This window comes from Thalassophryne amazonica, chromosome 5, assembly GCF_902500255.1.
Source record: "Thalassophryne amazonica chromosome 5, fThaAma1.1, whole genome shotgun sequence".
In the NCBI taxonomy this organism is placed as follows: Eukaryota; Metazoa; Chordata; class Actinopteri; order Batrachoidiformes; family Batrachoididae; genus Thalassophryne; species Thalassophryne amazonica.
Genome location: NC_047107.1, coordinates 58,229,773 through 58,250,918, shown reverse-complemented (window position 1 = coordinate 58,250,918; position 21,146 = coordinate 58,229,773). Strand labels below are relative to the sequence as shown.

At 40.4% G+C, this 21,146-nt stretch overlaps 1 protein-coding gene across 6 annotated transcripts in view; it reads right to left on the bottom strand.

Annotated features, from left to right (window-relative positions):
• Positions 1-21,146, bottom strand: part of clip1a (CAP-GLY domain containing linker protein 1a) — a 163,720-nt gene that overhangs the window by 53,724 nt on the left and 88,850 nt on the right. For 5 of the 6 annotated variants that reach the window (XM_034170375.1, XM_034170372.1, XM_034170378.1 and 2 more), the window contains 10 exons: positions 18,748-19,656; positions 18,487-18,603; positions 18,321-18,378; positions 18,115-18,198; positions 15,568-15,724; positions 15,207-15,372; positions 14,831-15,046; positions 4,453-6,906; positions 3,336-3,473; positions 1,209-1,315 (listed from right to left, as the gene is read on the bottom strand). In XM_034170375.1, the coding sequence (XP_034026266.1) occupies positions 1,209-1,315; positions 3,336-3,473; positions 4,453-6,906; positions 14,831-15,046; positions 15,207-15,372; positions 15,568-15,724; positions 18,115-18,198; positions 18,321-18,378; positions 18,487-18,603; positions 18,748-19,656 (4,406 nt within the window). The remainder of the gene's footprint in view (positions 1-1,208; positions 1,316-3,335; positions 3,474-4,452; positions 6,907-14,830; positions 15,047-15,206; positions 15,373-15,567; positions 15,725-18,114; positions 18,199-18,320; positions 18,379-18,486; positions 18,604-18,747; positions 19,657-21,146) is intronic. The other variant, XM_034170377.1, reaches the window with a different exon arrangement.

The following is a 21,146-nucleotide window of genomic DNA, read 5'->3' as shown; positions in this document are numbered from 1 at the left end:
TTTTTTTTTTTCTTTTTTAAAGGAGACACCGTTGTTTCCTTCAGGGAGGTGGTGGCGTCATGGTTTGCACATGATTTAAGAGGTTTTAATTTGTCATCTGATGGATAATAATCACATTATTCCCTTTGATCGGTTTGGGTGTACAGAGTCAATCTGCAGATGAGTGTCAAGAGGTGATTTTTAGGACTTTCTGTAATTTGTTATGAAATAATGCTGAATTTATGTGGAAATGATTGTTGTACCGAAGCATCAGGCATCTGTCACTGAGAAAGATGACTCGAGTGAAGTATTAAGCAGAAACGAGGTGATAATCGCTTAACGCCGTTGTCTCCGACTGACTTCCGCGTTAGAGAGGAGGGCTGACAATCAAACCTCGCTCTCCAGAGATAGATTGGCCAATCACAGCAGAGCCAGTGCTGACATGGCTCCCTCCCCCATGGTGGAATTCTCTGCGCATGAGCAGAAATCAACTTCGCGCGAGCAGAAATCAAATTCGAGTGGGTGGGGGGAACGCTGGTCCTCATGCACAGGACCTTTGCGCGTGTGCAGAGATAAATTGCATGCGCTTTTATTATCTACACGTGAACGCATTTTTTATGCGAGTGGGGCTTTGTTGCTGATAAACAGTTATCACTTAAAAACGAGTAATCATAACACAACATCACACTTGTGTAAACTTTGGACTTGATCTGTGCCTCAGCTCATTGAAGCGTACGCTGGGACGCTTCTAGTAACTACGCCATCTGTCGGAAACACACAAGTACTCACGAGTACTTTGTTTTCGGAAGTGCACAAAGTAATCCCGGCAGATCATCAGATGATCACTAACAGGCTAAATCTAAATTGTTATGATTTCAGTGCGACATGTCCTTTAAATGAGGCAGGCCCTTATTCAAGGTCAGGTGTTTAATTGAGGAAATACATAAGCCTAATTAGTGTTGGTGATTTCCTGCAGATCACTGGGCGCATCCTGACTGTAACTAATCAGTCACATACATATAGAGATTTTGCCCATTTTATACATATAGCGGATTTCAACTGCAACAGGCAAAATTTGCTGGTCCACCTGAATCCATTATATTCGGGTTTTACTGTATATACAGATTACCACAACCTAATCCCATTTCCTTGTGGCTTCCATTTACAAAAACTGATTATATAGCAACCAGATTATATATATATATATAACAATATATAACAGTACTCACATTTCATTGGAGAGACCCTTGGTCTTCTGAGTTTCTGTGCAAATCTGCTGTTTGGATACGTTCAGGCCCTCTTGGTATTTTGAATTTTCATTCTTCAGCGACTCCACCTTTCAAAAAAAAAAAAAAAAAAAAAAAAAAAAAAAAAAAAAGAGATTATTGTCACAATACATGCATCCCAAATATTTCATAGCGCTTTGAGCGTCTGATGCAGATGGAAAAGCCCTATATAAATGCAATTCATTTACCATTTATTTCACAACACAATTTCTCCTCCATTTCTCTTTTCTCAAGCTACTTTTCTACCTGTTCACATTCATTGGGCTGCAAGCAAACACTTCAAAATTCCTGTATCTTACACATGGAATTAAAATATTTTAATTCCAGGTGTAATTGAAAATGGATAGTTCTTGCCCACATAAAGTGTAAGTAGTGCAGCAGATAACTGAAACAATCATGCAAGTTGTGCTAAAAGCATCAAACTCGGCAGAAATACTCCTTAGACATTCTTCTTTTGAAAAAAACTATTGGCCACTTGAATTTTCAATCGGTGGTCAGGTAGGGGTCAGTTGAAGAATTACAGAGGTCAAAATTAAAAGATGCTCCAATCATATTGAAACCTATGCCACATTATTTGCCTGATCATAAAGATTCCAAAAAGGTATAGCTTGGATGGTCTGTAACTGAATTCTATGGAGTTATGAGATAAAAACAGCAAGAATGGTGACAAAGGTCAGTGTCAGTTTGTACAGGGGTCAAAAGTTAAAGTTGCTCCAATTTTGGTAAAAAGTGATGCAAATTATTGGTTGAGCTAATAGGATTAATAAATGGAATAGTTTTTACAGTGTTGAATGCTTGGTCTCCAAGGTAAAGGTCAAACAAGGTCTACATCCATTGGATTCTATGACATGTGACATATGTTACCCCGTAACATGATAACTAAGCTTGATACATGGTCCAAACTATTCCTTTTTAAAACTGTTAACTCAACTAGTAATTTGCATCACTTTTTACCAAAATTGGAGGAACTTTAAATTTTGACCCCTGTACACCATTCTTGCTGTTTTTATCCCATAACTCCATAGAATTCAGTTACAGACTGTCCAAACTATACCTTTTTGGAAACTTTATGATCAGGCAAATAATGTGGCATAGGTTTCAATATGATTGGAGCATCTTTTAATTTTGACCTCTGTGTAATTCTTCACTTGACCCCTGACCACCGATTGAAAATTCAAGCGGCCAATCGGTTTTTTCAAAAGAGGAAAGTCTAAGGAGTATTTCTGCCGAATTTGATTCTTTTATCACCATTTGCAGGATTCCGCTCTAAATATTATCTGCTGCACTAAAGTGTGAATGCAGTCAAAACTCACTGAGGATGGATTATCAACCAAACCACGTTGGGAGGTAGTCATTGATGCATTGCGGCCACATTGAACACTAGTGTCAATCTATTTCCAATCCACTTGCAACAACTATGTGACCAGTACCAAATACTGATGTATGTTTCTTCTGGATAACAGACCACAGTCGTTCACAAACAAAAATCAAATGTTTGACGAGACATTACATTTGTTTGTGATGGTCCACATACCACCCGCCCCATTTAGACTACAATACTTTTATCCAGATTATCATGTGGATCACAGTTGCATGAATCAGGATTCTCCTCTGCCTTTATCTTGGCCATTCCAGCTGTTGACATTTTTTTCCCCTAAACTTTAAATAAGTTCCTTTGGCTTCTCCCTTTTCCCACTTGGGGTCGATACAGCAGATCAACCAAGGATCTGCATGTTGATTTGGCAAAGATTTTACACTGGATGTCCTTCCTGACAACTCTATTTCATGAAGAATGGACAGGGGTTGGCCTTGAACCAGGAAGCTTCTGCTCTGAAAACACGAGTAATAACTGCTTGGCCACCACCCCTGCCTTATTTTTCCTCCCACTTTAAAAAGAAAAACACAACAGAGCAGCTACCACTTTTTTTGACCTACAGATGGAAGAGGCAAGCAAGATGCACATTAATGCCAGGTATAAATGTAATCAGGTCAAAATCATGTCTAGATTTGAGATATTTTAATGAAAGGTGTTCATGGGGGCATACTCTATATTTCTGCAACATCCCTTACCACAATCTCCATCTCCTGATTGGCGTTCCGAAGCTCTTCCACCAAAGCTTTGGCTTTGATGTTCTCCTGCAGTAAACTGGTTTTCTCTTTTGTCAGCTCTTCAAGAGATTCAGCCGTCTTGCCGGAAGCTTCTGCAGCCTTTGTGGTACATGAGCAGGAATATTTACAGACTATCATTTATAAAAAGAGCAGTGATTGTAGGCTGACACAAACAGCTGAAGACTTTAATTGGATTAACACATTTGTAAGCATTTTTAACTGCATAAAGTATGTTCTTTGACCTCAAGCATCGATCTTATTGCATTTTAAGTTAAAGATGCATGCTTAAAATTTTATTATCTTAATGGCTTATTTAGAAAGTTATCCAAATTTCAGTTCTTTACAACTTGTCACTCTCATTACAATTGATAATTAACAGTAAAAATGTTACAAAGATGAGACAAGTGCACTTTAAACTACACTTAAACCTGTGGCCTCAGAACGGATGTTGACAGAGATGAGTTTTTAGCTCGAGCACTCATTGGGTAAAGGTTTGAGTGATGGAAATCTTAAAAACCCACACTACTCTTCAATGAATCCAGATTGTAAATACTATCAGGTTCCCTTCCACAGCGCTGTGAGAGCTAACGATGCAATAGTTTTCACCACACAAAGTGTAATTTACTAGTTTCGTGGAATTTTGCAAAAGTTAAACTACAAAGCCTCAAAATTGACTACAATGACAAGATAAAACTGATCACTGTGACCAATCCCTAAAATTACAAAAGTAATATGTAATCACAACTATCACAAATTATCAACTACTTTTTCAAACGAACATATGGACTATGGGATCAGATCAACATCTGCTCAAACATAAACCAAGTTCATAAAATAAGCAGTTTTTCCTCACGTTAGATCACGTTATGAGCCCACAAGGATGACAAGGCTGGGAGCTAAGGGTTAAAAACAAAACAAAAAAGGTTAGTGAATGGAAGATGAATGTTATACTGGAATAAAGGTGAAAGGAGACAAAGCTGCCAACATGCAGTGAGAGTGAGAAGAGGACAGTCCCAGCCATTCTAATGGGTGTGTTAAATTTCAGTGATTAATACATTCATCAATATTGGCGGAATACCTCGAGCTGCATAGAAAGGGTATTTTTTAGTTGGGTCTCGAGTTGTCTGGCTTTCTTGGTAGCTTCATCTCTCTCTGCTTGCAGGGCATCCTTCTGAGCTGTTAAATTTGTCATGCTGATAGAAATTTCCTCTTTCACAATGGCAGAAGCTGATGCCTCCTCAACTGCACTCTTGTACTGTTTCTCTAAAAAGTCTTTTTCAGTTTGTAGGTCCTTGACATCAACTTTTAATTGTTTGTGGACTTGCTGAAACTGCTCTAACTGTCCAAGGAGCCTCAAACGCTCTTCAAACCAATTTTCCTGGCTATCGTGGAGAGAAGAAATATCCTCCTCCAGTTTGCAATGTTGGGCTAAAAGGTTAATCTTCTCTGTAGTCAGGCTCATCATCCGTTTGTCCATGTCTTCAAGTTTAAATAATAGCTGCTCTTTGTCATCTCTCAACTGACTTGTTTCTTCCTCCCTCTGCTTCAATTCTGTGCTCAAAGCCTCAACATTAATCAAAAACAAATTATTTTCCTCATTGACTTTCTTGAGCCCTGAAGAAATTTCACAATTTTCCTCTCTCAGTCTGGATACCATTTTCTGTAGCTCTTCAATTTGTGTGGAGAGACCATCAAGGACAGAAAGTGCTTTACTCCGCTCACAGGTTTCAGACTGAAGCTGCGTCTCAAGAAGATTCTTGGACACTGACAATGATTCTGTCTGACATTTTAACTCCTGGTTCTCCTGAAGAAGCCCTTGGTTCTCTTCTTGCAAAGACTGCATTTTGCTGTCAGCCTCAGTCTTCAATGATTGCAGAAAATGACAATCTTTCGTAAGGATATCTATCTGTTGTAGAAGGTCTAATTTCACTTTTTCAAAATCTGTTTCAAGTTTATTGAGTTCTTGTAAAACTTCCTTTTTACCTTTTTCAAGAATTTCAAGGTCTGCATTATGTTTATGCAGTTCATTTACAAGGTCAGTCTTGTCTTGTTTCAGAGAGGAAATCTCAGCTTCAGCCTCTTCTCTTTCTTGCTTGAATTCTTCCAGCTTTGATGTCAAATCCAACTTGTCTTGAATTAAGTCAGCATTAACTTTGGAGGATTTGTCGAAGTGGTCCTTCATTATTCGGATGTCATTTATTAGTTTATCCCTGTCAAGAGAAAGGGTGTTATTTTCAGATTTGGCTTTTGCGTGGTCATCTTCCAATGCTTCATTTTTCTCAACTAAACACTCATAATCCATATTTTGCTGCTCTAGAGTCGACTGCAGGCACATCAATTCTTGGCGTAGGGTATGTAGGGTCATCTCAGATTCAGAATTTTGAACTCTAAATGCTTGTTTCTCTTCCTCAAAAGATGACAATGCTTCTTTCATAGTCTCATTGAACTGAGACAGCTGTTCCACTGAGACCTGCAGCTTCTCCTGTAATTCTTTTATCTCTTTGAGAAGCTCCTCCTTCTCAATGCAGACTTTTCTATGGGTAGAAAGCAAATCCTCTTTCTGCTGCAAAAGGTGAAGCCACTCAGAATCAGTAACCTGACTGCTTGTCTTGCACTCTTGCAGCATGTTGTCCAGGCTTTTTTTTGAGGCTTTAAGCTCCTCACATTCACGGACTGAACTCTCCAAATCTTTCTTGGCAACATTAAGTTCCTTCTGGAGCTCCTCCTTGAGTGTCTCTAGATTCTCTTTATCCACCACAGCAGCACTCATTTCAGAGAACATCTCACGTTTTTCTTTTGTTAATGTTTCTGTTAGTGCCTGCAGCTGCCTGTTCTTCATTGTGATGTCTTCTCTTTCCAAATTTATTGATGTAAGTTTTGCTTGTAACTCAGCATTCTTAGTGTCAATCAATTTTTTTGCATTTCTGGCAGAATCTCTCTCCATTATTAAGTTGTCCCTCTCACATATTAGCTTAGACTTGCATTCACAGAAGTCCTCTTCAAGTCTGCCTTTCTCTTTGCAGATATTTTCATATTGTTCAAGTAGCTGCTTATGTTTAACATCAATTTGCAGGACCTCCTGTTGATATTTTAGTATTGTGTCATTCTTATGCGCATTTTGTCTTTGAAGCTCATCAATCTGAGTCTGGTCTTCATCTTTAGCATGTTTCAGAGTTTTGTTTTCAGTCTGAACGTCCTGCAGGGAGGCTTTGAGATTGTCCAGCTCCTTGTTCAAAACACCTTTTTCTTCATCTAAGAGGTTTTTGCTTAACTGCAGTTCGTCTTGATGTTTTGAAAGATTATCTGCAGTTGTTTGAAGGTCTTTATTCTGGACTGAAAGTGCTTGGTAATTACTCTCAAGGGCAGAGAGCTTGGTCTGCATATCTGAAAGCTGTTTCTCCAGTATGCATTTCTCAGCTTCAACATCTTCACTTTCCTTACACATGCGCTCCAGATCAAGACTTTGCTTTTCCATTTTTTGGGAAAAATGTTCAACATCATGTTTGTAGGATTCAAGCTCAGCAGAAAGGCACTGGGAAAATAAAGTTGACAGAAAAGTGGGGGGGGGGGGGGGGGAATATATATATAGGCAAACGTAAGCTGAATTCAAAAATAAACCAAGCAGATATGAACATAAGTGATATGCAAATAGAATGGTAAGCTGCAGAAGCATTAAACACAGCAAAGAGCAACACCACTCTACACCACAATGATTTTCAAAAATACATTGTAGAACATTTTCACTTTACTGTCAGCAAACTGACTGGCAAGCACATTAAGAGTGTGCACCTACAGTCAAGTGCAACTTGCACAGCAGACACTCATTCTTGAAATTCACAATGCAATGTACAACCCCTGGCAAAAATTATGGAATCACCGGCCTCGGAGGATGTTCATTCAGTTGTTTAATTTTGTAGGAAAAAAGCAGATCACAGACATGACACAAAACTAAAGTCATTTGAAATGGCAACTTTCTGGTTTTAAGAAACACTATAAGAAATCAAGAAAAAAAATTGTGGCAGTCAGTAATGGTTACTTTTTTAGACCAAGCAGAGGGGAAAAAAATATGGACTCACTCAATTCTGAGGAATAAATTATGGAATCACCCTGTAAATTTTCATCCCCAAAACTAACATCTGCATCAAATCAGATCTGCTCGTTAGTCTGCATCTAAAAAGGAGTGATCACACCTTGGAGAGCTGTTGCACCAAGTGGACTGACATGAATCATGGCTCCAACACAACAGATGTCAATTGAAACAAAGGAGAGGATTATCAAACTCTTAAGAGGGTAAATCATCACGCAATGTTGCAAAAGATGTTGGTTGTTCACAGTCAGCTGTGTCTAAACTCTGGACCAAATACAAACAACATGGGAAGGTTGTTAAAGTCAAACATACTGGGAGACCAAGGAAGACATCAAAGCGTCAAGACAGAAAACTTAAAGCAATATGTCTCAAAAATCGAAAATGCACAACAAAACAAATTAGGAACGAATGGGAGGAAACTGGAGTCAACGTCTGTGACCGAACTGTAAGAAACAACCTAAAGGAAATGGGATTTACATACAGAAAAGCTAAACGAAAGCCATCATTAACACCTAAACAGAAAAAAAACAAGGTTACAATGGGCTAAGGAAAAGCAATCGTGGACTGTGGATGACTGGATGAAAGTCATATTCAGTGATGAATCTCGAATTTGCATTGGGCAAGGGGATGATGCTGAAACTTTTGTTTGGTGCCGTTCCAATGAGATTTATAAAGATGACTGCCTGAAGAGAACATGTAAATTTCCACAGTCATTGATGATATGGGGCTGCATGTCAGGTAAAGGCACTGGGGAGATGGCTGTCATTACATCATCAATAAATGCATAAGTTTACGTTGATATTTTGGACACTTTTCTTATCCCATCAATTGAAAGGATGTTTGGGGATGATGAAATCATTTTTCAAGACAATAATGCATCTTGCCATAGAGCAAAAACTGTGAAAACATTCCTTGCAAAAAGACACATAGGGTCAATGTCATGACCTGCAAATAGTCCGGATCTTAATCCAATTGAAAATCTTTGGTGGAAGTTGAATAAAATGGTCCATGACAAGGCTCCAACCTGCAAAGCTGATCTGGCAACAGCAATCAGAGAAAGTTGGAGCCAGATTGATGAAGAGTACTGTTTGTCACTCATTAAGTCAATGCCTCAGAGACTGCAAGCTGTTATAAAAGCCAGAGGTGGTGCAACAAAATACTAGTGATGTGTTGGAGCGTTCTTTTGTTTTCCATGATTCCATAATTTTTTCCTCAGAATTGAGTGATTCCATATTTTCTTCCCTCTGCTTTGTCTAAAAAAGTAACCGTTATTGTCTGCCACAATTTTTTTCCTGATTTCTTATAGTGTTTCTTAAAGCCAGAAAGTTGCCATTTGAAATGACTTTAGTTTTGTGTCATGTCTGTGATCTGCTTTTTTTCTACAAAATTAAACAACTGAATGAACATCCTCTGAGGCCGGTGATTCCATAATTTTTGCCAGGGGTTGTATTAGGATAGTTTTCTGAAATACTCGAAACATTGCCCATGTTAATTCTTTACACATATGAAATCAATGGAGATATTCAAGTAGAAACTCATGGACAGGGGCACTTTCACTACAGAGTGAAAATGTTCTACTCAAAAGAAAATATGATGAAAAGCAATGCTTACAAGAGTACACAGCAAAAGCTTTACTAATCAATGCAAATAGAAATAATAATAAAAAAAAAACATTTTAATTGTTTTTTCATCCGCACTTTTGTTACCATAATTTTACTACGCTACAGGTGTATTAAGACCAGAACAAACAGACTCAAAAACAGGTTCTTTCCCAAAGTGATAACCATCCTGAATTCCTGCATACACTGACAATAATGTGCAACATTCCATCCCATAATGTGCAATATTTATAATTTTTAATAATGTATATAATAACATACTTATTCTGCAATGTACATACCATCCAGGACCGTGCACCTTACCTTCTAATGTTTACATCGTACATATGTATTTTTTTTTTTGATACATATCAATTGATAGCTGCTTTTCTTCTTACTTGCCTGCACTGATTTTGGAGTTGGCTTTTAATCTCATTGTATATTGTATAATGACAATAAAAAGGCATTCTATTCTATTCATTCTATAATTTCAATACAAGCAATTTTTCCCAATGATATAATATTGGGCACACAACTAGCACATAGAAAACCTATACATACACATCTAAACCTTTAAATATGACTTGCCACCATTCTTAATTTTTGAACTCTTTGGCTGCCACTCATAATAATAAAATTAATGAAATTATCATCAATTATTTGATCTCAGAAATTATTTTTATTTTTGTGTCCATTTATTGACATCATATGCAAGTTAGGTTTACAATAAACTCTACCCTCTGTTAAATAAAAGTGGTATATTTCCAACTGCCTTCCCTCAGCAAATGATTTTGAATGATCCTGTTTTGATTGTGGACTTTAACAACAGCCATTAGGAGAGACGGGTGGACATGCTGATCGCTATATACGCCTGTATTTCATACTTGGTTTATACTGGGGGGGGGGGGGGGGGGGGGGGGGGGGGGGGTGGGGGGGGGGGAGATAAATATCAAATATCCTATCAGAACTTAATCTCATATTAATTTTTTGCACAACGCTAACAACAAATACATTCAAAGTCAACACACTCTATGTCCCATGTTGACATCCAGTTCATGCAAGCACTGAAGAGAGTATGTCCCACAATACATCCTTGGTGAACCTCACAAGTCAGACTCTCTCACACTAAAAAGCATAACAAAGACAAATCATGATGTCCAGCAACTTATCTGGGATCCCAGAGGAGTCTCCTGAATTTTCTGGATGTCCAGTGGAGCAGGAAACAACTAAGTGGTACACTTAATTAAAAAAATCAACATAAAACTGCCCAGAAGCCCTGTTGCAAGTCACATGTTCAAAAACAACTCCAAGAGTTAGACTACAGTCATATCTGAAGGACCTTCCGCAGTATACAGACTCCTGCAACACCCTTGTAGCTGTAATTACCCTTTTATTTTGACAGCAGAACAAGTCCTTTATTCCACTCAACTGGCATAGAACCATTCTTGCAGAATTAAGCAAATACAGCATATGAAGCTTGGAGAACAGTATCTCCACCTTGTCAAAGGATACCAAAAATCTCTCCAGTTTCTCTACTACCTTTACAATCTCACTGAGACTGGGTGGTTTTCATTGGACTGAAGGATCAACCCCAAGAGTCCCAACAACACAGAGGTCCAAGATCCTTGCAGGAGTGTCACTCTACACCAGTGATTCTCAACCGGGGTGCCGCGTGATCGATCGTCAGGGGTGCCGTGGGCAATTATCAAATATCACCATTATCGGGTGTATGTGCTGTAATAGTGTGGCAGATGGTGTAATGCTCTTTTATTCCAGTAGATGGCAGCAAAGCGCGCAGTAGTGCTGAGCCGTGTGCCGACAAGGAGGCGTGATCGCCATTTTAATTCCGGGCAAGTTAGTGATTTGTGTGCATAGAAGTTCACTTAGTCTCGTCAAGAAACAGGTGGAATATGCCGGAAAGCTGCGCATGTTGGCAAAGTCACAAACGGAGGAACAAGGGAGACAATATTTCCTTCCATAAGTAAGTGGTTTTAGTTATTGTTGTCACTTTGTCTGTGATATTTGGATGACAAACAGCTGTATGTCTCCTGCCGTACCTGTGTCGCCCGATGACACGGATCATTAATTTCACTTATGTCTAGTTGATATTTTCCACTGCTAGACCAATGCCTAGTTAAAATTATTGTCGTTAGTGACTAAAATTGTTCGACAAGACTGGGGAGTTTTTTTTTTTTTTTTTGCACCTTAAAATAATGAGATTAATGACCCGCGCTGTGCTGCCACACACACAGAGATGTGCACACACACACACCACTGACTTCATGAATGAAACTCGGTCAATAAAGGATAATTATGTAAAAATATAATATATATAAATGTATTGTAATGGTTTTAGGAGCCGCGCTGCGTTGAACAGCAGCTGCAGCTCAGCCGAGCAGCGTAGCTTATCAGCGCAGATCCGTGTAACTTTCAACTCTAATATTTGTGAATGTGTGTGTGTCAGAGTAAGTTTAATACTTTCCTGACATACTTTAATGTAATTTAATTTTACTGGCTCGATATCCAGGACAAAATGGCATTTTAACACGTATTTTGCGAGCATTTTTCTGAGTGTGTTCAGTCGCGAATCTCCATTGAAAATGCATTAACATCCGGGTACTTCGTCAATATTTTGCCCGGTTAGGAGACGTCATGTCGCTGTTCATGAAGGGACGTTTTCGTTTAGTGTGCAGCATTGGGACTGCGCTCTCTAGTTCTTATATACAGCTCCATGACTATAGTATACTATGTTACGTCATATCTGTACCGCACGTGTTGCTAACGTGCTAACGCACCGTGTAGAGACAGTCGAGTTAGTGGTGCGTGACACATGACAGTGGTGTGCCGCAGGATTTTGTAAATATAAAAAGGGTGCCGCAGCTCAAAAAAGGTTGAAAATCACTGCTCTATACAGCACAGCCTTTCAATGGAACAACAGCTGCTGTGGAATGAAATATGAATTGTATCCTCCACTTAATATAATTCTTCACCGATGAGAGTGCTTTCACTCTCAGTGTCCAGGTCAGCAAATGGTTCTCAACCCTGGTCCTCAGGTACTACCTATCATAAATATTTTCCATCTCTCCCTGCTCTGCCACAAGCTGATTAGCTCATTCAGTTGTGCTCAGCCAATCAAGTGCTAACAGATACCTGAATGAGGCAATCGGCTTCTGTCAGAGCAGGGAGAAATAGAAAATGGAACCCCATCTATAGTGGCCAAGACCTGATAAACATTGGATTTCAGACAAAAATGTAAATTACTACTGCCTTTTCACGGACCCACAAGATTCCATTGGAGATAGCGAGACCGCCAGGCACCCCGTTGTTTGTTATTAGATGTAGCAGGCACCAGAGATGGCACAGGGAGAGGAAGCAGAAGCTCGGATGTCGAGCGGGCCTGCTAGCCCAGCTAAGGAACCAACTGCATAGACCTCCACTACAATCCATCTTCCTCACAAACACCAGATCCCTTGCAAATAGCATGGATGAGCTGCAGTCATAGATACTGCAGAAGATACTTTTATCACTAAAACCAGTTTTTTGTAAAAGGTGAAAAATTACCACCTAAAACTCCTGTACAGTGCTGTACAGAAACCAGTCATTGCTGGTAAACAAAAATTCTCATCCCCAAACACCGTGATGGACATCGGTGGTCAGGAACGCCGTCCCACTGAAGAAGTCCTTCTGGGATGTTATCTGGGAGGACTCCAGGGCAGTTGCAAGATATCGACAGGCCCAAAGGGTTGCAGCATCTGCAGTGAGGGAGGCAAAGCAGCGGGTGTGGGAGGAGTTCAGAGGAACCACGGAGAAGGACTTTCAGTCAGCACCAAGGTGCTTCTGGCGGGCCGTGTGGCACCTCAGGAGAGGATAACAAGGAATCATCCAAGCTGTCTACACTAAGGATGGGACTTTGTCAGGCACTGGAAGGAACAGTTTGAGGAACTCCTGCATCAGACTGGAGTGCCCTCTAGAGTAGGGGTAGAGCTGGAAGCTGGTGGGGGATCATTATCAGTTTTACTGGTGGAAGTCACTGAGGTAGTCAAACAACTTCACAGTGGCAAATCCCCAGGGCTTGATGAGATCCGTCCAGAAATGCTGAAGGCTCTGGGTGTGGAGAGACGGCCTTCAAAATCATGCGGAAATCTGGGACAGTGCCTAAGGAGTGGCAAACTGGGGTGGTGATCCCCATATTTAAGAAGGGGTACCAGAGAGTGTGTGCCAATTACATGGACATCACAAAACTCAGCCTCCCTGGTAAAGTCTATTCCAGAGTGCTGGAAAGGAAGGTTTGGGTCGATAGTTAAAGCTCAGATCGAAGAAGAACAATGTGGGTTCCGTCCTGGTCGTGGAACAACCGACCAGCTCTTCACTCTCACAAGGATCCTGGAGGGTGCCGGGGAGTATGCCCATCCAGTCTACATGTGTTTTGTGGACTTGGAGAAGGCGTATGATCGGGTACCTGCGGGAGTATGGAGTGGGGGGTCCCCTTCTCAGGGCCATTCAATCTCTGTACTCACAAAGTGAGAGCTGTGTTCGGGTTCTTGGCAGTAAGTCTGTCTCATTTCTGGTGGGGGCTGGCCTCTGCCAGGTCTGTGCCTCGTCATCAATCCTGTTTGTGATATTGATGGACAGGTTACAGAAGCGTAGTCGGGGGGAGGAGGGTCTTCAGTTTGGTGGAGTCAGGATCTCATTGCTTTTAGCAGATGATGCGGTCCAGTTGGTTTCATCAGCCTGTGACCTCCTGAATCGGTTTGCAGCTGAGTGTGAAGAGGCTGGTATCAGGATCAGCACCTCTAAATCTGAGGCCATGGTTCTCAGCAGGAAATCAATGAATTGCCTACTCCAGTTAGGGAATGAGGTCTTGCCCCAAGTGAAGGAGTTCAAGTACTTTGGGGTCACTTGTTCATGAGTGAGGGGACAATGGAGCACGAGATTGGCCAGAAAATCGGCGCAGCAGAACGCTGTTTTATTCGCGCTATCGTACTGTTGTGACAAAAAGGGAGCCAAGCCAAAAGGTGAATCCCTCAATCTACTGGTCAATCTTCATTCCTACTCTCACCTATGGTCATGAGGGTTGGGTCATGACCAAAAGAATTAGATTGTGAGTACAAGCGGCCGAAATGGGCTTCCTCGGGAGGGTGGCTGGTGTCTCCCTTAGAGATAAGGTGAGAAGCCATCCGTGAGTAACTCGGAGTAGAGCCGCTGCTCCTTCGCGTTGAAAGGAGGCAGCTGAAGTGGTTCAGGCATCTGGTAAGGATGCCCCCTGTGCACCTCCTTAGGGAGCTATTCCAGGCACATCCAGCTGGGAGGAGATCCTGGGGAAGACCCAGGACTGGGTGGAAAGATTATATCTCCACACCAGCCTAGGAACGCCTCAGGATCCCCCAGTCAGAGGTGGTTAATGTGGCCTGAGAAAGGGAATTTTGGGGTGCCCTGCTGGAGCGGTTGCCCCCGCAATCCGGTTCCGGATAAGTGGTTGAAGATGAGTGAGTAAAAATGTGATCCAATATCACCAGTTTCTTAAACGCATACTGCAGAAAAAAGTCTTAAAAAAAGTTGCTCAATGCCATAATTTGGGGGCAGTCTGGAAAAACAAAACAAAACAAAAACAGCAGACAGCACAAATAGATAACATTCTGAATAAATGTTTGTGTGAATCATTTTTTTACTTTCTGTTTTAGAGTTTGTATGCACACACTCACACAAAAAACAAAAGTTTCATGTCAAAAGACTGACAGAAATTGTAAATATCACTCTGTGTTGATACTCACCTGAGCCTGATCCTTATAAGGCTGTAGCTCAGAAATCAGCTTCTCCAGCTCCTGGGTTTTCTTTTTGTAGGAAGTGAGGCCCTGTTTCAACTTTTCACTCTGATCCTGCAGCCCCTCAAGTTCCTTCTGATGGAGCTCCTTAGCCTCGAAGAGGGATTTCTCTCGTGAAGCCTTTAGCTCTTCAACCAGGGTCTCACCCTGCTGAACGGCCTTCTCCTAGAAAACAAACAATAACAAAAGCAGTAACTAATCACAATACCAAATTCAATGGGGACACATTTAAATGATAATATCAACAAGATGAAACACTTGACTGTTGAATTAGGCAAATTATTCTCAAGTACAATTTAATCTCAGCCTGTCCTACACCACTAACCAAGTTTGCAACTATCTCCTGAAGGCTATTTATTTGAGACTGAGAAGATTCTTTAGTGTCCTTGAGTTCTTTGTCTTTGCAGGACAGTTCTTGCTGTAGCTGTTCATTTAAGCGTGCCACCTTCTCCTTCTCATCTGCCAGCTGATTCTGAAACTCCTCAATCCGCCTGAATGATTTAAAAAAGACAGATGATGGGTGGGAAACCGAAAAATTATATTAAACAGCATCAGCACAAAATTTTGACAGATCATTTGATTTAAAGCAAGGAAAGATCGATTAGCAACAACAGCAAGAAAAAAGCATTTATACAGATGAAATAATGCTACCAATGTGGACAATATGGAATAACAAAATGTGATACCTTTCTTTCTGTATCAGCTCCTCATTCATTTTGGTCAGCTGTACTGAATTATCACCAGATGCCTTCATCATGTCTGAAATCTCATTTTCCAGTTTGTTTTTATCTTTTGTCAACTGTTCAAGCTTTTCATCTGCAGTCTTCAGCTTCCTCTCTAGTCCTGAGCAAAGGCATGACAACTTTCTTCACATAAGGTTTTCAGAGAGAATTTTTTTTTATCTGATACAAGTAGGGATGTCCCGAACCAATCACGTGATCGGAAATCGGGCCCGATCACATGGTTTCAGACTTGATCGAAATCGGACGTTGCATCATGATCAGGAATCCAATATAGATTTTATCCTCATTATTTTGATCAGCACTATTTCAAGCTCATTATTATAGATTAATGGGCCTTTCACGCGTCTGAAGCGTCAGAGGCGTGAGACGCATTGCTTTTTAGAGGTGTCAGAAGCATTGCTTTAGCTTGGCTTTTGACGCGACGCTTCTGACGGAAGCGAGCATTGCCTCTTGTCGTCAAGATGACGCGGTCAAAGTTCAACCCAATCTTTTTTTTTTTTTATTGAACAAAAGAAAAAACACAAGTTCAACCAGACATTCTCGCACACGCGTGCGGTTGAAACCGACTCCAGAGGAGAAAATGGAACAAGAGTTTCACAGTGAATTTGGGAAGAAGAGATGGAATTGAAACTCGGACAGAGGTGGGGGGAGTTAAGCGCGCAAAGTTTCTTTCGCAGAACTGCTGTTTGTGTGTTTACGTGCTCAGCCTGACGCCTCGATGGAATGACAAGAGGATGATGGACACTTTCCCACCGAAACTCTTGCTCAGTCATCCTTCCGTGCACAGCAGGACCCGGTGCTGACCAAGTCCTCAGGACGAGGATCTGTCATCTGATTAACAAAAAGAAAAAACAAATTGTCCTGTGATCGTGTGTCTGCAAAACGGAGCGAGAGATGGTGTGCGCACGAGTGACGTGCACTCATCACATTTAGGAGCGCGTCTTAAAGAGCTTCCGTCTTCATTCACGTTCACTGCGCTGGTCTGAACTTGTTGAACACTGATAAAGCATCAGAGGGGTACATTGAGGACTGTCAGGATGCAAATGTAAGGTTTTTTTTCTTTTACTTTTCAAGTTGACTTTTGAACTTTCGATGCTCTGAGCTGTGACGTAGCTTCGCCCTGTCCAATAGGAATGATGCGTCGGGCCAAAACAGGGAAGACTAGTGGCAGAAACCACTGATCTCTACAAATGATAAATGGACTGCATTTATATAGCGCTTTTCCATCTGCATCAGACACTAAAAGCGCTTTACAATTATGCCTCACATTCACCCCGATGTCAGGGTGCTGCCATACAAGGCGCTCACTACACACCATGGAGCAATAGGGGATTAAAGACCTTGCCCAAGAGCCCTTAGTGATTTTCCAGTCAGGCGGGGATTTGAACCACAGATCAGTGCAGAAACCACGTGTCTGAAGATAAATCCTTGGAAATGTTTTTTGTTGTTGTTGTTTGTTACCTCAAAATTTCTGATTACTGTTTAAAAAAAGTTTAGAACACTTGTAATTAAAATAGCTAAATCAATAAATGGTTCTTTAGAAACCTTTCATCTATAAATTAAAACCACCTGTTATTTCAGATTAGATAATTTCTTGTTTAATATAAGGAACCTTTGACATTTATTTTTAGACAAATAAAATAACATGGAAATTTGTACATTTTTTAAGTCTGGTAGATTATTACTTGATTGTTCAAGGTACCTCAAGGAGAAGAGCACTGTTTAAATGATGAATAATAAAATAAGGTGATTAAAATGAAATTATTATATATTTAGCATTTGTTCATTGTTCATTCAGTTTTTTAAAGTATCGGATCAGGACTCGGTATCGGCAGATACTCAAAAGCAGATGACTCGGAATCGGATCGGGGCCAAAAAAAAAAAAAAAAAAAAAAAAAAAAAAAAAAAACCTGATCGGGACATCCCTAGATACAAGGTGTAGTCAGAGACCATTATGCATCAGGGGAAATAATGGCCATCTAACAACAGATGGCAGTCAGAATGGATTTTGCCACATTTGCCAGTCATTTTTGTCATGTCAAAAAAAAAAAAAAAAAAAAAAGGCAACATTGTTATAAAAGAGGACAACTGAAACCTCTTATAATTTTAAAGACACTGTTGAAACATGGGACATTCAGATCACCACACAAAATTTGTCTAACTCTTCTTGAACCAGGGCCCATCTCGCTGCAAATTAATAAAATAAAATATCTGAATATTTTTTGAGTTTTGGCTGCAAACAGAGGTGCCAACATAAGAGGGAGGATCCCAGGTGCCAAGGTAATAAGTAAACTGCAAGTCTAAGGTTAACAATAAAAAATAAAAATACGTACAAAACTTGTTTTAAACTTTTTCCAACTTGACATTTCTTGGTTTTATGCCAGTTTGTTGTGTGTGTGCGTGTGTGTGTGTATATATATATATATATGTATGTGTGTGTGTGTGTGTACATTCTTTGTTAGTTTTGTCTTATAATGCTAATCTTCTTACCTGCAACTTGACGTCTCAGAGACTCTGAGTCTGTAGCCAGGGCTGAGCACTGTTCTTCCTTCTTACTAAGCTTCTCAAGCATTTCTAAGAAAAAGAACATGCTTTAATTTAAGTCACTAGAAGACTACGACAGAAAAAAACAGTAGCACATGATAGGCCAAGCACAGAGTTAAAATATTTATATCAAAGTACAATTACTCATTTACCTTGAATAGCTTGCACTGATTTTGCCTGCTCATCTGTGCTTTCAGACAGTTTCTGTGTCTGTGAGGAAAAATAACTTGCATTAAGTTTTTGATGGATTTTATGGGTATGTGAGAACCATTTGTTCACTTTACTACATTTTTAGAAAGAACAAAGAGAAAGCCACACCAGGCTCCCAAGCTCCTGCTCCAGTGTGCTGCTCTTCTGCTGTACAGAGGACAGACTCTGTTGTAAAGAGAGGACTTCCTGCTTTTGGCTCTCCAAGAGGCCTCTCAACTCACTCATCTACAGCAGGTGCAGTATTAAGAAAGACAGTGTGTAGATCAGGCAACAGAGGAAAAATAATTTGACATTCAGCTGAAAGATGTGGAAAAACTATGATGGAAAAAAAAACACAATACAGAAGTATGGGATGGAATAGGAACTCACCTTGCCACTCTGTGAGTTACCATCGCTCTGGATCGCATCCAGTTGAGTCTTAAGATTTAGAATGTCCTGGTCACTTTGTGCTGCTTTGCAGCGCAGAGCCACCATCTCTGCCATCTGCTCTTTGGTTTCTCTATCCTTGTCCTGGACCTGTTGAACCAACACTGCTTCTTTGTCTTCAAGCTCATTTACTTTTAATTCAGCAGTATGCAGTTTTCCAAGAACATCCTCCATCTCTACAAGGTGCTGCTCCTCAGTTCTTTCAACACTGGACTGTAAGGACTCTTCCAGTCGCTCCTTGTCGTCAGTCAAAGATAACAGCTGTGCCTTCAGTGCCTGTATCTCCTGAGTCCAAGCAGCAGCATCAGTTTCATATTTTGCCCGAGCATCCTCTTCAGCCAATTTGTGCTCCAGTTTTAGCCTCTCTAAAGCACTTTTAGTCTCCAAAAGCGCGGTTGCCTGTTCACCAGTGCCTTTGTCAAAGGATTGCTTCAGGTCCTCCATGATTTGCTGGTGAGATGCTATGGTAGACTCTAACTTGGAACGCCACAACTCGATGGTGTCTACATTCTCTTTCTCGGCTTGGTTGAGGCGGCTTTTCAACTGCTCATTGTCACCAGAAAGCAGCACACTGGCAGTTTCAAGCTGGGCAACTGTTTCGCTGTGAGCCTTTTCTTGAACTTCAAGCTTTTGTTTGTATTCTACCAGTTGTTCTTTCTGCTTAACGTCTTGAGAGGCTAACTGGTCTCTCAAAGACTTCATCTCTTCCAGAAGGGAAGAAAGAGCATCATTTGAGTCCTCAGTGCCCTGCTGGGAGCCAAGACGCAGCTGCAGGTCAGCTACCTCTCTGGTTCGCAGTGAGAGATCCCTTTCAAGCTCCATAATGTGGGATCTTTCTGACACAGTAGCAACCTTTGAAAAGAGAAATCATTCAATTATGTCCCATCAATGACATTGTAATCTATGATTTACACACTTGCCGATGAGTAAATATAATTTGTGGCTATAATAAAAGTGGAAGGATTTGATGATTTTGCTCAGTGGCTTCTTGCCATGCAAACAGAATGGTGTGCAAAAGTTTTAGGTATGCTTAATATACCTCAAACCTTTGAAATATTAAAAAAGTTGCTTATGGGTAAATGTACAAACAAATCTAAATTAAACTGTGCAACCATTATCCATCCTTAAAAGACAATATCATTGATGGGCTTATGTACCAGGAAATACAATTGTGCTGTTGTTGGAACTGTAGTATTTATACAGCACATCTGCAATGGGGGGACGCCACTAAATTCTTAAACTTCTGCACAGCATGGTAGTTTCAGTTGTTTGATTATGATTCTTTAGCCAATCCCAATAACATTATAACCCCAATAAAATGTGGGTTTAGTGGGTGATACTGACCGCAATATAAAAATCGGGTTTATTTTAACTGTGAGGTTACAATAACGTAGGTCTTTCATGTAGGTCAAGGTAATCACACTTCTCACCACACACGTTTCTCTTGAGAATAACCTTTTCCTAAGAAACATCCTACAACCCCAATTCTAATGAAGTTGGGACGTTGTGTATAATGTAAATAAAAACAGAATACGATTTGCAAATCCTCTTCAACCTATATTCAATTGAATACACCACAAAGGCAAGATATTTAATGTTCAAACTGATAAACTTTATTGTTTTTGTGCAAGTATTGGCTCATTTTGAAATGGATGCCTGCAACACATTTCAAAAAAGCTGGGACAGTGGTATGTTTACCACTGTGTTACATCACCTTTCCTTCTAACACTCAATAAGTGTTTGGGAACTGAGGACACCAATTGTGAGTGTCATGAGTGGGTATAAAAGGAGCATCCCCAAAAGTCTCAGCCATTCACAAGCAAAGATGGGGTGAAGATCACCACTTTGTCAACAACTGTGTGAAAAAATAGTCCAACAGTTTAATAACAATGTTTCTCAACATTCAATTGCAAGGAATTTAGGGATTCCATCATCTACAGTCCATAATATAATCAGAAGATTCAGAGATCTGGAGAACTTTCTACACGCAAGTAGCAAGGCTGAAAACCAACACTGAATGCCTGTGATCTTTGATCCCTCAGGCAGCACTGCATTAAAAACAGACAGCATTGTGTAAAGGATCTGCATGGGCTCAGGAACACTTCAGAAAACCATTGTCAGTTAACACAGTTTGTCGCTACAAGTGCAAGTTAAAACTATCACGCAAAGCAAAAGCTATACATCAACAATATCCAGAAAAACCGTCGCCTTCTCTGGGCCCAAGCTCATTTGAAATGGACAGACGCAAAGTGGAAGAGTGTGCTGTGGTCAGATGAGCCCATATTTCAAATTGTTTTTGGAAATCATGGATGTCGTGTCCTCTGGACAAAAGAGGAAAAAGA